Raw genomic sequence first — 16,792 nt, forward strand, 5'->3', positions numbered from 1 at the left:
AGCTGAGGGCATCTGGCCAGAGAACAGTCTTGTGCATGTCTGGAGAGCCCAGTCCACAGCCCAAGCTAAAATAAAGGGCTGAAATGCACAATTGGCCTCACAAAGCAGCAATGACACCGAAAAGAGTAAGAAAGAGTGATGCTGTTGATAAAACCGAAGAAGTGCAATGCCACTGACAGGAATAAGAAAGAATGATGCAATTGATAAAACACAGAGAAAATGACACTGTTGATAAGGCAGAGAAAACAGGTCAGCACTACGTCAAAAGAAGGGACTAGATGTAAACCACCAGAGTCTACAGACCATAGACAGCCTGAAGGAAAAAGGCATCTTGAGGACATTTTCAGCACAAACAGCAATGGAGCTCTAAATTGTGGGCAACAGAAATTGGCAAGACAGGAACAGCTGAGTTAGTAAGACCACAGATACCCTTCTCAGCTTAACTATCTCACACAAGATAAACATCAATGATAAGAACTACTGGCACCAGTTAATCATGCAAGAAGTAACTGCATCACAACAAGGCAGGGTACAACAGTTTGGCTTTCTGAATTTAGAATAGACTGAAGGGACACATGACAATGATCTCCGAGTACCTAAGAAACCATTCTCTGGGTATGAAGCATGGTAAAACAAAAATAATGCAAGTCACTGAACTGCAGTAAAGAAGATATCAGGAAAGCCTTTATTTCTGGTGAGGATACTAACACAGAAGGCTGCATTCGTTGTGGAAGTTGTGGAATCTCCAGGAGCGCAGGTTCAAAATACCAGTTTGGACAAACATCTATCAGGGAAAAGAAAAGTCGCATATAAGTGACCTCCCCTAGAAACAGCGGTGGCCAGGTGGACTTCAGAGAAGTCTTTACTACTATTTCATGGCTGTAGCAATGGTTAGCATCAACACTGTGTTTTGATCATACAAGAAAAGCACACCTTAAGGGAAGTGTTACAATACAAACAAACTACAGCAGTTCACAAAAACGGGCTTAATGATGTTATGTTACTGTAAATTACCAGTTCAGCAGAACATTTAAGCATAGCTCTTGGGTCTTACAGACTTGAGGTCTGACACAAAACACCCAAAGCTTGATGCCCCGAGGAAATACAAAACTAGCCCAGTGACATCTTTCACCACAAAATTAACTCCAGACTTAAGAAACTCAGTAGCAGGAAGAGGTTGAGACCTGGGAAGTGTCAGGTACTGTAGAAACTGCAGAACAGCACAAACTCTGACATGTGGCACATTAAGCAAGACATCTCAAAGCTCATCTTCAGGGACAAGGGGTTAACAAGTGTTCACAGAGGTTTCCTGAAGTAATTGGTAATTAAACAATCATTCCTCAATGTGCATTTCACATGTGGAGGCAGACTGATGAGAACTGGCAATACCATTACTAAGATTTAGTGACCCCGTTTGTCACACTGGCAAATGCACATAAGGCTGCCTGTCGTTAACTAAAGCAAGCTCCACTTCTCAGGGGTTTTCAGCCATCCGCAGCTGCCCAAACCAAGCCCTTCTGTTGACTCCCACGGGCTCCCTGACTTGTGCCACTTCCTGGTGCTGTCTCTTTCCATCTTACGGTACTCTCATCATCTCCTTGCAGTTTCTGTTCCTCCAAAGGCTCCTTCAACCTGAATACACACGGGTTTATTCACAAAGTAAGCAGTGCCCACTGACTTGCTGATTCTGCCTCAGAAAGCCAGAAGAGCAGAAAGCTGAGTGGTTTGACATCCAGCCCTTCTAAGTTGCACACTTTGCATCTGGACACAGCAAAACGTATTTTATGGTTCTTGTTAAACCAGATTAGAGCCTTAGAAAGGTCTCTTCTAGGCCTACAGCCTACGAAGCCACCTACCTTGAGATCTAAGATTTGCTATAATAAGACTTTAGATTCCTATTATAAGAATTTAAAGACATACAGTGTTTGTTGAAAGCTTTCGACTTTAGGTGCACCTGTTCGTGTACAAAGTCCGCCACTGCTTGCCCAGGCCAAGTTCCCCTGTGCGGGAGAGCTGAACTCTCGGGGGCAGCCCGTCCGGCGCCCGAAGGCGAGCAGCGGAGCCGGGCTCCCGCAGGCACCGGGGCATCCCACGGGAGAGCGCTTCCCGCCCGCTTAGGGCTTCCCGCCGCCGTGTGTCTTCGACAGGGGCAAAGAAAATACGAGCAGGTACAGGACTGGACGGTGCCCGGCACCGGTGCGAAGCCCGCTGTGCGCCCGGGGAGCTGGGGAGGAGGGGACAGGGATGCGCATCCCTGGCCCTCCCGCGGCCGCCGGCAAGTCCCGCCACTCACCGATAGTGGAGACGACGGTGCCCACGAAGTAGAAGGCTCCGGTGAAATCCCACCGGGGCCGGATGTCATCGACGCGGATGCCGGCCACACTGGCTTCCTCGTACTCCCGAAGGAAGTGCCGGAGCTCGGCGCGGCTCAGGTTGTGGCGCCGGGTGAAGTTCTCCAGCCGCTCCTCCCAGCGCTCCTTGGCCTCCCGCTCCGTGGGCAGCTCGATGGCCGAAAAGACGGCGGCACCGCACAGCATGTACAGCACGATCAGCACCGCCAGCAGGAGGAACCGCGCGTTGTCCGCGTTCAGGCGACCCCCACTGGAGCAGCAGCCGCCGCGACACGCCATCCTCCGCCCGCGGGACCGGGCTGCCGCGCCGACACGCTACGTCGGGGCCCTCCTGCCGCCACCGCCGCCGGGCATCACGGCACCGCCCGCCAGGCGTTAGCGGGGCCGCGGAGCTCAGGGTGCTGCGGAGCCCGGCGGCGGCGAGCGGCTCTCCCGCGAGCGGGCCGGCACCTCCGCCCCGGGGGCAGAGCGCTGCCCCGCTGCGCCCGGCACGGCCCCGCGGCTTACGGGCTTCGAGCTGCGGCGCATCCTGCGGGCGAGGGAACCTCCCGGCCCGGCCGGTCCCGTCCTGCGGGCCCCCTCAATCCCGCCGCACGCCCCGCAGGGCTCCCGTCTCCGCCAGTTTCATACTCCCTTGTTCCCCCGCCCCGAGCACGTCGGAACGCGGCTCAGGGACAGGCACCGCCAGACGCCTCCTGCTTGACGAGGGGTGGGGGCGAAGGCGGGACCGGCGGCAGCTCGCCCCGCCGCCCTGGAGCACCTCAACCCCCGTCCTGGGCTGCCCGCGCCGTGGCACCGAGGACCCACGGGACGCTCACCTCAGCTGAGCGCGGCCACCGCCCCTTAGGGTCTCCCCCGGTGCAGCGGGCGGGGCGGCACCTGGCAGGGCGGGCAGAGGGAGCGCAGCTGCCCCGCGGCCTCCAGCTCTCAGCGGGGCTCCCACCCTCCCTCAGCGCCTGCGACCTTCCTGCTGGCTGGGGCTGCAGGGGTATCTGATCGCTGCGCGCCCGGGATAACGGAGCGCCCGCAGAGACCGTGAGTGAAACCCCTACAGTTGGTGTGCCCCGGCTATCGGAGGGCTACCGAAGAAAGAAAAATTACTCTCTTTTGCCAAAAGAGGGCACCGCTTTCTCTACACGTCTGGTTACTGGCGGCCCTCTCCACAGGTTGTTAGATGTCCATCCAACACCAGGCAGCCTAAGGGAAATTTTGTGTGGAAGAGAAGCAGGTTTAGGACTGCAGTGTGGTTTAAAACTGAGCTATTTTCAGGGTCAAAGAGTTCTCCATCCAAACCTTCTGGAAAAAGCATTGTTGCTATAAAAAGAAAAAGCTGAACTCAGCACTATCTGGTGACTACTACTGTGCTGAATTCTACTTTAAAATAATTGTGGACTAGAACTGACCTCTGTAAAACATACTGGTATATATACACTTTCTTTCCAGGGAAAGGAAATTCTATTTGAGAAAACATGTTAATAAGGTATTCTTACAACACCTACTTTTATATATATATATATATTCTATTAGTTATGTTGCAGTTACAATGTAATGGCAATAAACACTGAGGTCTTAGTAATTAGATTTCTCCCTTAACGGCAGATAACAGTGCAAGAGTCACTACTGATGGTCTCACAGCCTGAGGTACCTCTACTGGCCTAAGCCCTGGGAGGGGACTGTGGACAGGTCTGTGCCCATATTTGAGAGAGGATCACCCACAGTGTGGCAAATATCTACTTGGGCAGCAGGCACAGAGAAAAACCAAGTCCTTTTCTCACATTGCACAGTAAATCTATAGCCAAGGATGAATGGGACTCATGCTTCCTCTCTGCTTTTTCTATTTGTTGTTACTTGTAGGTGACATATAACACATCACGTTGAAGAATTTTATTCTGTCTTCATTAGCCTGCAGCATAGACTGACATATGGCAATTAAAAATAGTAGCAGTGCTGGAAGACACTGAGCAGCCAAAATAAGAGGAAGAGGAGATGCCAGTCAAAGTAACCAGACTCTGTTCCAACTGCTAAAGGTAACCACATGCTTCAACAAAAAAATTCTGGTGTATCTTTAAAATTATTGATAGTTCCTACTAGAGGGGAAAAAAAAAAACTAATTTCCCTGCTTTGCCAGTCAGAAAGATAGATCTAAATTGGTGCTCTCCCAGCCAGCACAGGCAACAGAACTGACTGAACATCCTCAGTCCACACTCAAGTCTCCATCCATCAAAGCTGTTGTTCTTGGCTGGCTTCGATCAGCACAGTGGCATCAGGAGCCTTTTACTTCTTGCAGACATGGCATCAATGTGGTTTACCAAAGGAACACTAAGAACAATCACATTATCCAGAGAATTATCCATGGAAAAATTATTCTACGATATTGAGTTCCTCTTATTATTTACATATTGTTTTGTTAGTCAGGAATAGTTATGGCAAAACCATATAGGCAAGACCAATATGGTCTTGGGCATAGAGGAAGCATTACTAAGAACATCCAGCATGGTGTTGAAAGACAATGAACTAAACCACTGTCCTTGGGCATTAAAAATTGCAAGTTCCCTTAATTTGTCAAATCTGATCTTCACCAAACTAAAACACTATAAAGGCACTGCAGTGATTTAATCTCTTTAGAAAGCATCATGCTCCCTAATTAGGGGTAGAGCAAATGTAAGTTGATACTAACTGGAATCCTGAAGTAGAAAATGAGAAGATGGATGACAAATATCAGAGGTGTGTCACCTTTTATTGTTTTAAGCTCCTTTTCTTCCTTTACTTCCCCTGTTTTAATTAAAGTACTTATTTGAAAGGATACTGTACTTGTAAAAAAAATCACTATTCCTGTTGCTGTTGGGTGGATAGCTGGGAAAACGCAAAAAGTATAATGATACAGTCACCCATCTGGAGCATTTAAGCATGATGGAATAAAGAAATGGGTGTGTTCACTGGCATAGGGAATAAAACCCCAATTTATCTTTTAGTTTTAGTTAAAAAACCCCCAATGGCTAAACATGTTGCTAACATTTAAATTAATCCCAAATAGAAGTTAACATCTAGTAAGCTGAAACACTGAATGCATTGCCTCAGCACATGCACTTGTGGCATCGTCAGGAAACCTGCTATGTTTGCCCTACTCCTTAGCAGCACAAGCACACAGCTCCCTACTGTCTATGTGTGCAGGTATTTAGTGACAAAAAGATTGGTGGTGGTGAGGCTTAGCACGATTGTAAATAATAGGAAAAAAAAAACCAAAACCAAAAATCAATGTCTAGTTCTGTTGATAATGTTTGATGATAACCCTGTAATTAAGAAAGCTACAGTCACTGAATACCACAGTAGTGATTACCAACAAATACCTAGTCAGAACAGGACTATTGTTAATGCATCTGCAAATTACTGTGGAAGACTCACACAGAGATCTAGTTACTCTCATTGACAGTGTCAGTCCTTTTTAATTAAGCATCTCCTTTGGAAGATAAGCTGGTACACTTAACTGCTTATCTTTAGAGAAGCTGTGGGAGAGCTGCAATTTACTCTTGAGCAAGTTTTATACATAATGAAATATCTTGCTAAAGGAGCAAAGAAACCAGCCTTCTGCTACCTTTGATGCTGAACAAATTCCTTCTGGAACTTAAACTGGATGTTAACAAACTTATATGGAAAAAATAAAAATAAAATATCCTGGAACTTCATGAACATGTGACACTTGGGACATTGAGAGTAGGCCAACAATGTCCCTGTTGCTTTGCTAAGAGTTTCAAACAGATTGCATCTCTAGCAGAGTCCTACTGAATGTGAAAAAAAAAATAAAAAAAAATCAGAGAATCGTAGAATGGTTTAGGTTGGGAAAGACCTCAAAGATAACTGAGTCCAACCGTTAACCTAGCACTGCCAAGTCCACCACTAAACCATGTCCATAAGCACCACAGCTACATGTCTTTTAAATACCTCCAGGGATGGTGACCCCACCACTTCCTTGGGCAGCCTGTTCCAATGCTTGACAACCATTTCTGTGAAGAAATTTTTCCTCATCTCCAATCTAAAGCTGTGGCACAACTTGAGGCTGTTTCCTCTTGTCCTATCACTTTTTATGTGGGAGGAGAGACCAACACCCCCAACCTCACTACAACCTCCTTTCAAGTAGTTGTAGAGAGCAGTAAAGTCCCCCCGAGCCTTCTCTTCTCCAGACCAAACAACCCCAGTTCCCTCAGCAATTCCTCCTAAAACTTTTTCTCCAGATACTTCACCAGCTTCATTGCCCTTCTCTGGACCCACTCCAGCACCTCAATATCTCTCCCAGAACTGAACACAGTATTTGAGGTGCAGCCTCACCACTGCCAAGCAGAGGGGGACAATCATTTCTCTGGCCCTGCTGACCACACTATTACTGATACAGGTCAGGATGCTATTGGCCTTCTTGGCTGCCTGGGCACAAGCTGGATCATGTTCAGCTGTAATGTTGCTTCTTGCCTTTATCTAGTGTACTCATTCTTCACAACACAGAAGACACTTAGGAGTGAAGACAACTGAACCTGCCTTTATAGTAGCGATTTTCAGGGACGAGAAATGTGAAAAGTTTTTCCATCTCTTTCACATCAGTTACTAAAGTGCAGCTGATAAACACAATTGTATTCCAGTCTTCCTACAGAAGCAAAATTTATACTTAATACCCTATAGGGGTATTTTTATTTGAAGATATTTGCAAATTAAAATTTACAGTTGGGCAAGTGAGGCAGAGATAGATATCTCTTAAAAGTCCCAGAGGAGACTCCTCTAGAACAACTTCCACTTCTAGATGCCTCTTTGCGTTTGCATGCTGTCTATCTTCCAGCATTTCAACAGGTAAGAAAATCACCACTGGGTTGGTAGCTTAATTTTCCAAACTGCTCAACAACCAGCTACAGTTCAGAGTAAAGTTTTTTGTTTATTCATGCTTATTGGCAATAGACCTGTGTAGGGCAGTGATCTGCTTGCTAAGGGAGTAAGAGACACATGAATCTGTGTGTAAAGTCAGAATAGAGTCAGAAAAAGAATCCAGGAGCCCTCTCACAGTCCTCCATTCTAAGCATTGGAAAACACTTTAAACTAAAGGATTAACTTTTTACTCTAGTTAATACAACATCACAGCTTGAAAGCACTCTAGCAACATTTAGAAAGCAGTAACTGGGAATCCATCTGAGTAGAGATAACATTTTGATAAATGGATAAGCAGAAAAGCCAGTGTATTACAAAAAGAAAAAAAAGTCGAGCCCATGAAGACTAGATTAGCATATGAACTTACTTCTCTGAACTTAACACAGCTCCTTTCAGCCTCCAGTACTTTTTGCTGTTTCTTTCTCTTGCCCTTCAGAATTCCAGTTACAGTTGAGATTAAAAGAAACACAGCGGTAAGAGAGAAGGAATAGTGTGACTACTGTCAGTGTTCAGCTAAAATTCTCATGTCCTAGGCTACAGTGACTAATTCCACAGCTGTAAAATGTCAGCAATTTTATTGATGTTAGTAAAAATATCTGTGGGATTAGGTAGCATCTAGCATTATAATGAACATTACATCTCTATTCTAGCTTTTTTCAAATACATACACCAAATAGGCAATATATGTCACAGTGCACATCTATGTATTACATTAATTTAGTGATTTCAATATTCAGTTCTTGGTACCCCATCTCTCTTTATTAATTTTAATTTACTTTTTTTTTGTGGTGTTATTTCTGTTACTGTGTTCATATTTGTTTATGGAAGACAGGCTGAAATATCAAAACCACAGAAAGCCTACGCAGGAGAAAGCACAAGGAATTAACATACTGCTAATTGCTGAAAAAAAGCACATGGACTTGTTTAGGGAAACTGCCAAATGAGAATGATACAGTTGCATGTTTGCACACCCAGCACAGAAAAAAGCACATGCTACTTCTTACGCCTTCTTACCTTCTGTGATGTTGGATTTAATTTCAAGTATGGTGAAAAAACACCAGACACATCACCATATCACAGTCCTGAACAAGCCAAAATCAGATTGTTGCTTTACTATGTGACTGCAGTAAGAAACTGCACAATGTTATGCTGCCCTGGCAGGAGATTTAACCTTTTCAGAATCACAAGCACTTCCATGCTCAAACCACAGTCCCAGCTGCTGTGGGTCACAGCTCTGCACAGAGTCACAGCTCTGCACTGGAAAGGTTTCCTGAATTTTCCTAGCGTAACTGATTACCTGGTTTATTTGTTCCCACCAACAGGCTTTGGAAGGATGTTCTGACACTGCATTAACCTGAGCCCTTGAGAGCTAAAGTTAAATCATGCCAGGTGCCTGGAAACAAACAAACAAAAAAGTCCATCTGGAATTTAACCAGGAAAGCCTCAGAGCTGGTGAAACCACTCTATGACAAAAATAGGAATACACATATATGTAACATTAATAAATTACAGTCTTCAAAAATTAAGGATAAATGTCCATTAATTCTTAGCCCACCTTCTAGAACTCTTAAAGCTTTCCTCATATGAAGACACCTTCCTACTTAGAAGTTCTGTAACTCCCAAAGAAATAATTACATTAACACTCTTTTGCAAAGAAAGTATGACAATGGCTATTAAGTTGTTCTTTCAGTTTTTACAGCATATCGCTCCATTTTCATGTTACCTTCCCTGACCTCTGTTTTCCCAGGCTTATCAGGGACAGGACCAAACAGTTTCTGGATGCAGCATGAACAGTAAAGACTGCATACAGAACTGAGGGTGAAAGAGGAAAGCAATCTTTCTATCTGTTCCATGGACATCCCAGTCGCACTCTGACCTGTATTTGGCTCGGATTATTTGCAAAGTTCTCAGAAACAGATAAAGCAATAATAATTACCAGGCCTTGAAACTGCCACGAGCTAAGAAATGAACAACCTAAACACCTAGGTTCCTTTGCTGTGAAGTGAGTAAAATTCCTCTGTTACAGGCAAGTCTATTCCACTACCTAACCCTATTTACTCTTTGAATAAGAGACTGTACAGTGGTTTCCCCCTAAAAATAGGTCAAATCCGTAATCTTTTGGCCTGAAAAATCACCTGATAACTGCACCAGAGAACTTGAATGTAACTAGAGAGGGCAGAACAAAAGGGAAAGGATATGAAAGATGGAAAAGAAGCAGTACTTCATAGCTTCTCTATGGAGTGGCCTGCAACACTGTAGGAAAACAAAAGAAAATTTCTCTTTGCTAAGTAGATGCCAGGACAATTTCCTAAACACACACCTTTTCTACATTTGAATGAATCAGGATTAGATATTAGGAAATAGTGCCCTCTCAGTGTACTCCAAACAAACCATCTTGGGGAATGACACTGCAAAATGAATGAGGTAGCACAGCTACCCAGTAACAGTTATCTGGGATGCAGAGGGAATTCTGAATGAAGCACACTACAAGATTTCCAGGCTGCAGGACCAGCTGTTCACACATTCCACAGCACTATTTAAGAGTACTCTTCAGCACCCAAGCCCATCCCACTTCAATTTAGTATTCTGGACAGTACTTGTATTCAATGGGGCAAAACCCCCCAGCGGATTAGGAAATAACTGGCAAAAAGCCAAATACTGGAAGAAGCCAAACCACCAAGTATTACAGCTTGCATTAGCAGTTATAATTGCAATGAAAAATCTCAATCCAATTTGTAATGTACACAGAAGAAGATGGAACAAACGATATATAAACAAGACTGACTTTATTTAAACTTCACATACAACAACTTCTATTCCAGCTACTGGGGCCAACAGTCTCAAGAACAGTAAATTTTAAGTTCCGTACAGCTAAAAACGCAGTCTCTGAGAACAGTCTAAACTTGTTTTAATCTTGAAAAGCATATAAGAACCATAGTAAGGAAAAAACATACAAAAAAGTAATAAAAAAATGCAAGTTCATTTATAATCATATGTTTATAGATCCTCCACGAATCTCCCATTATCAACATTTTAATATTTCTTTCAACTACAAATTAGCCATTACAACAGACATCATAGCCGAAATCCCAGAAATAAGTAGTCTTGCAAGTAGCATGGCAGGCTCAGGGTCAATAAGTGAAACATCACAGGACACTGGAAACATTCATGACGGAACCCACATATTTCCATGTGTATCAGGGGCATCAGTGTAAGGAATATTCCAAATCCATGGTTGATCTGTAAACCAAAACCAGAAACAGGCTCATGACAAATTCAGTTATTAAATGTAAAATTTTGAACCTCTTCCTCCCCTTTGTTTGGAGAAAGGTGAAAATTCCCACTGATTTTCACATAACCCCATGAGCCATTTAAGTTCACTGGACATTTTGTATCCAGCTACTTTTTTAAATGATAAGATTTAGAGTTTTCAAAAGGCTTTGGTTTCCCCCCAGCTATTATTTTGAATATTATTATTAAAACCCAACATACTTCATACCAGCTGTAAAATAATTTACATTTAAAAATACAAAAGAAATTGTACTTCAGAGAGCACACAAGAACAGTCATGCAGCCACATTTGCTTTGGGCCATAGGCACATCTTTTAACCCAATGGAATTATCAGCCAGTGCAGTACTGTAGCAGTATTTTTCACAAAGACAGTAAGAATTCAGTGTCCAAGACTGACTCTGCCTGACCTCTGAAATGTTCAAGTTCAGACCTCATTTCTTCAAATGTTTCATCTTTAGATGAGCAACAGGTTTGCAGCAGACAGTTCTTCCCCTCCATGTCTTAGAACACAGAAGCTGTTCCTACTCTTGGGAAGGAGAAAAGACAACATAGCAGGAACCAACTGCTAGCCCTGCAACCTGCTTGAGGCTTTTCCTCCAACCGCAGACACGTTGCAGAAGCCCCTGGTGTATGAAGCCTAGCTATTACTCCATTTCTCTCAGGCTACTCTTACTGAAATACAGATTAAAATCCTTCAATCCTTTCAGTGACTTTTCTCAAACAGGACGTTTATATAAATCCTGCCTGCTTCTTTTTTCCACCTACAAAATGAGCCTTGAAGGAAGACAGTGACCTCAATCTGTACAATGCATACAATTAAACTGAAGTGTACTGAGGATGATGGATGTAGTTTATAAAAACCAAGCTACTCATCTACATAATATACTATGTACACTTGCTAAAGAAGATTTGATATGCTTGTCAGTTCAAATTTTGGATAAGCTATTTATCATGATTACTGTTGTCCAATTTTAAGTTTACAAGATCCAATGCCAGGTCTTACAATATGTGAAGTGAGAATTACTGTAGCAAGAAGAGGAGAATAAGAAAGTGACAGAAGCAGTAATGAAGGCATGTATAAACTGCAGAACTGGCAACTACCGCACCAATTAAACATGGGGCAGGGAGAGCATTCCCAGCATGTACTTTCTATTTACCTGCTACTAGAGTTCATTTAATGCTAGCACTGTAGCTCCATATGCTGCAGTCAAACATATCCCAGCTATGCAAATGTTTTACAGAAGTGTCTGTTTACAGTAGTAAGAAAGTAATAGGAAAATGCTTTAAATTATCAGAAAATTGAATGTATGTTTGTCTTGAAAAAGGGGAGTTTAATAAGACGAGTGACGGGGATGTTACAAGTCACAGGTATGTGATCACCAGAGAAAGAATAGTCTGTGCAACAAATAGCAATCTTTCACATTATGTTATTATAAGAGCACAATAAAAGCAAGCAGCCACATCTTCCCCTAATTTAAAATTATTATATAGCTTCTGAGTGGAAGAAGTAGTTGGCTAGTTTCTAGTTACAGTGGATAGGTGACTTTCAAGCACAAAAAAAATAAAAGGTGCTGGAAACCAGAAGAAACTACAGCACTTAAATCAGTACACTGCCAGAAAGTGTCTGCAGGTTTCCGAATCAACTGCGGAACATCTAGACTTTGAGTCATACCTTAAAACCAAACCAAAAAGGTAGCATCATTACTTCCCTAAACTGTTTCTATCAGTCTCGTGCTTGAGAGTCACATGTGCCTTTTGCCTTTTCGGTGACTACCTTACCACATAGTAAACATGAATAGTTATAAGAATGGGTACTGCAAAAAGCATTAAGGTTTCCAAGCATACATTCATTTTTTATCATTGACCTCTAAACCACAACATCAGAATAAATCCAGTCCCACTCAAGCATTGGAATCTGTCACTTGGAGCCCACTATGCAGCTTGGACCTATTCATCTTCACTACCATCTGCAGTTACTCTGTTTCATTCAGCAAAACATAAAGGAAGAGAAAGACTTAGATGTACAGAAATTATTTCAGTTACCCCTTAAAGCACTCTGAGAGGCTTCAGTACCTAATTTAGTTCTTTTTTATTGTGTCTATCTTAATAAAATATTCATAAGGTAGCTATTAATGTAGTTGGATCTTTGTTTTATTAATGGGATGCTGTTGGATTTATAGAACACCTGATACTATTTTAATAAGCCACATGCAAAACTATTACTGAAACAAGTAATTCAGGTATTTTTAAACTGTCAGATCAAATTTAAAATTATCATTTTTAATAGGACCTATATCAGCAAGAGAAAGACAGCGCCTGTGTACAAATACTGTAAGACCATAGCAACTTACTGCTGCACACTAAAATGATTGCCAGGCTTTTGAAGGTTAAACACTTACCTTCTGGGGGCAAGGGAAGAGGGGGAGTAGAGGTTAACTGTTCCCTATTTACAGCCCCATTACATACATTTTTTAAGTGTGCTCAATGTACCTAACTTCCACACATTTCAAGTTCAGTTCATCATTTCTGATAACACTAATTCCAGTAAGCTGCAGTTGATACAAAATTAGTGACCTAGTATCACTGCTTCCTTCTTGCCTCACTCAGAAGCAGCAGAACTTCAGCACTAGTCAAATGAACGGGGCCATTCCTACCCCACTGACACTTTAAGATTATCTGAAATCTCAAAGTGCTGTTTCAGTCAGGCAGACTTTTGAAGATTCTCTCACAACTGAGCAGACCATCACATTTCATGTAAAGATAGAGAGGCCCTGGAGAACAAGTTATTTCAAGTACACCTGATCAATCACTCAAACAGTCCCCCACATTTCGAGATCAAGTTATGGAATAAGAAATCATGAACTGACAGTGGAACAAGGTTGTTCTGCAAATTTTAACAACAGTACTTTCCAAATGCAGTATATTGTGTAGGTCAGGAACACACCAGAAAGCCATCTCAAAACTTCATGTTCTCATAAATATGACAGATGGCAGTACAGTGTGTACAGCCAAAACCAGAAAAGTCTGTGAATTACAGGAACATGCAATTGAACAGTGAAGCATAAAATACAGTTAAGGATCTTTGTGATTCTGTTCCTACAGTGAAAATACAAGTGTCTTCTGCACCTGAGTGGAGATCTGGATCACAGCTATTCCTGGTTGATTTCTAAACGCAGAAACTGAATTCTTACATCATCTTTCACAATATTTTAGGAGTCTTCCAATTGAAGAATTTAGCTTTGAAGTAATAAATAACCAGAGTTCTTCAAGTCATTCCACATATACATTCTAACACTTACTCCCTGCTGTGGGAGGCTGGAAAGTTCTCCCTTTCAGCATTTGCTGAAAGTGCACACTATACTCCAGTCTCTTTTTCTCCCCTCCCTTTAGATGAGCACAGCATTTACAAAGGAACTCATCTTATTGAGATGGACCACCTCTCAATGCAAAACTTATACCTGAAAGATTTCAAGAACGGGGAAAGACAGGTGGGGCAGAGGTGTGGGATCCGTAACAATATACACAGACAAGGTAATAATTCCTGAAGGCCAGGACAATGATCACTTGTTAGGAGAAAAAAAAAAAAAAGAAAGAAAACAAAACCTGTTTAAAAGCAGGATTTGCTTTGTTTCTCAATGAGAAAAAGTCTCTCACCCTTTTCTGAGGCCTTTCCCAAATTGTTCTAAAAAAGCCCTTGATGTACTTACATACTGAATTTTTAAGTTCCTCCCATACAGCAGATGATTTGCTTAGTCAGTGAACTGTGTAATAGCCAAATCATAAATTAAGTGATATTCCTCCAATACAGCAAGCAACTTGTACTTTTTCCCACACAAAGGTACAAAACCACCCGGGGGTCGTATCTCTTTGTGCAATGTACATCTATTGTACGAAACTTCTCAATAGGGCTAAACAAAAGTGACAGGGCAATCAGTCCCTAAGCACTACAAATGAGTACTTTCATGAGAGGAGCATGTCAACTTGTATTGGTAAGAGAGATAATTGCAACTGAAATGTGACAATGGAGCTCAACGAGAAGATGATTTTATACAACAAAATAGTTGTACTCATCTGAAAGATTCTAGAGGGAAATAAAAATCTGAGTATTATCAAAGACACAAAGAAATGCTTATAAAGATATCTTGCAAAGGAAGGTTGACTGTTGTGTGCATGTTTGCCAAATACCAGACTGGATAATTTTCCGGTTTTCTTCAAAAGAGCTCTGATAATTTTACTAGTCTATAGGTTTCTTTTCTCTTAGTATCATCAATACATTCATCTTTCCTATAGTTGGATTATTTTTTTTGTTTGTTATGATAGCCTGAATCTGTTGGTTAGCAACAGAGGATTCCAGAAGATTGTTGTATCTACATAGTTTATCTGTCAAGATATTAAGTAGTACTATTAGCTACCAGGCAGTTTATTTTTTTAATTCTTCAAATGTTTTGCCCTGGAGATACATCCCCACAAGCCCACAAATAGGCTTTTGCAATTCAACTGCAATTGCTCAAATTTGCAAAGAGTTAATAACATATATGTTGCACACAACAATTGTTACCTGCTAAAAATTAATGAGGTCCTTTGTCACTTCAGAGTGGGAATGATCTTAATCTTTATTTTAAAACTGCCAGATGTAAAATGTGCATGTTATTTCCTGCAGCAAGAGAAAGGTGCAAGCTATGTATATCATGAATAATAAAACTGTTTTGCACTGGTAATTTAAAGCAGGTGGGAAGAAACAGTCTAAAGGAAAATTGACCAGGTAAAATTCTCTGAGCAATTTTAACTCTGATCTGCTAGGATGACATACTGTTGCATTTCCTCAGACTTCAACTGCAAATCTTGCACTCTGCACAAGACAGATCAAATCACATGGAAGTTCAACAACTAAACTAGGTATCATACATCTACCCTGAAAAAAAATAACTGAAATAAAGTGCTTTTTTAAATGCCTGGGTTAACCAACCATTGAAGCAAAATATTGACCCTCCAGCAAATTTGCCATCTCATGATGATGCTCTCAATTAATGATCTGAAGCATATTTTGCAAGATCCCTCTTAGCCAAAGACAAGATCTGAGCTCAAAGAAATTGGCCAGTAACACCTGGCAAATCAGATCAGACAATCTAGTGTCTCCTTCTGGTCTTCAAGTCTGTAACCCTATCAAAACAATACTTAGAAGTAGTCAAACTAAATAGTGAGACTAACATTTTTTTTCTTTTCCTCTCATATGTGTTAATTTCTTCATAGTCATTATGAAAAGCCTTAAGAAAACCAGGTTTTGCTGAGTACTCAAATGTTACACTTGGACTCTGGAAGGACACTTGAGGAAGCATGTGATGTCAAGCTGTCTTAAGAGAGCTTCAATGTCAAACTGCAGGTTTACATGGCAGTAATGACATTTTGGTTCCACCTAAGAAGGAAACATATGCCAACACAGACTGAGATCAGTTCCAACCCCTGCTCCTGACCTGCCTCAGTATATGAGCTACAATGACAATGTATACTTGCTGCTCGAAACTTCTAAACATACTCAGATTTATATTTACCATTACTTTGAGTGTTAAGTAAATGAAATATTTTCTATTCAATGTATTAGTATCACTTGTGCTAGAAACAGGACGAGCTTCCAGTTGTCATCTCAAAAGAAAGGACATTACCTTACATCTCTACCATATTAAGCATACTGAAAGGACTTGAAGTTCTCTATAAATTCATATAGGATGCTGCCAGTCAAGTTCTTTCAAACTCTAGAGAGTATACAGGTCACATGTAGCTATGCAATACTAACTGGAAAAAAGGAGGTTATTGAAAAATGTATATGATTTCCCCAAAAGTCATCCTTCTTAATTTCTTTTAAAAAATATTTTATTTACTTGGTGAAGTAAATAAATGACAATTTACTTGAAGTAAATAAAAGACAATTCTAGAACTCTGGACAAAAGAAAAAAATAAAGGTAGGAGAAAGATAGAGATCATGTACAGTGACATTTTCCCAGAGCTTATATGACTATCACCAGCTCTTGTGAGGGAGCTCAGAGCAAGAAAGGATTCCTCTAGCTTAGCTGGACAAAACACTGATCTCTTTCCTTTAGGAAATCTGTCACTAGTACAAGGCAAGATAGATGAAAATTGTCCCCATTGTTTAAATAACAGGATACACACAAATATCTAAACCTACCAGAGCTGGAGGCAAACATGCCATGAAGTATTTCTTGTTTCTATTCAACACAACAGTAGTTTA

The 16,792-nt window shown here is 41.7% G+C and overlaps 2 protein-coding genes across 2 annotated transcripts in view; both read right to left on the reverse strand.

Moving 5' to 3' along the window:
* KCNK13 (potassium two pore domain channel subfamily K member 13) overlaps positions 1-2,774 on the reverse strand; it is a 62,494-nt gene extending 59,720 nt beyond the window's left edge. The window contains exon 1 of the mRNA XM_062638564.1: positions 2,294-2,774. Coding sequence (XP_062494548.1) covers positions 2,294-2,630 — 337 coding nt within the window. The 5' untranslated portion in view covers positions 2,631-2,774. The remainder of the gene's footprint in view (positions 1-2,293) is intronic.
* Positions 2,775-10,025: 7,251 nt separating this feature from the next.
* The window catches only part of TDP1 (tyrosyl-DNA phosphodiesterase 1), a 43,908-nt gene continuing 37,141 nt past the window's right edge, over positions 10,026-16,792 (reverse strand). Inside the window, exon 15 of the mRNA XM_062638611.1 lies at positions 10,026-10,496. Within this exon, the coding sequence (XP_062494595.1) occupies positions 10,423-10,496 (74 nt within the window). The 3' untranslated portion in view covers positions 10,026-10,422. The remainder of the gene's footprint in view (positions 10,497-16,792) is intronic.

This window comes from Pezoporus occidentalis, unplaced genomic scaffold (assembly GCF_034315485.1).
Source record: "Pezoporus occidentalis ecotype Australia unplaced genomic scaffold, CSIRO_AGI_Poc_V1 ctg115, whole genome shotgun sequence".
Taxonomy (NCBI): domain Eukaryota; kingdom Metazoa; phylum Chordata; class Aves; order Psittaciformes; family Psittacidae; genus Pezoporus; species Pezoporus occidentalis.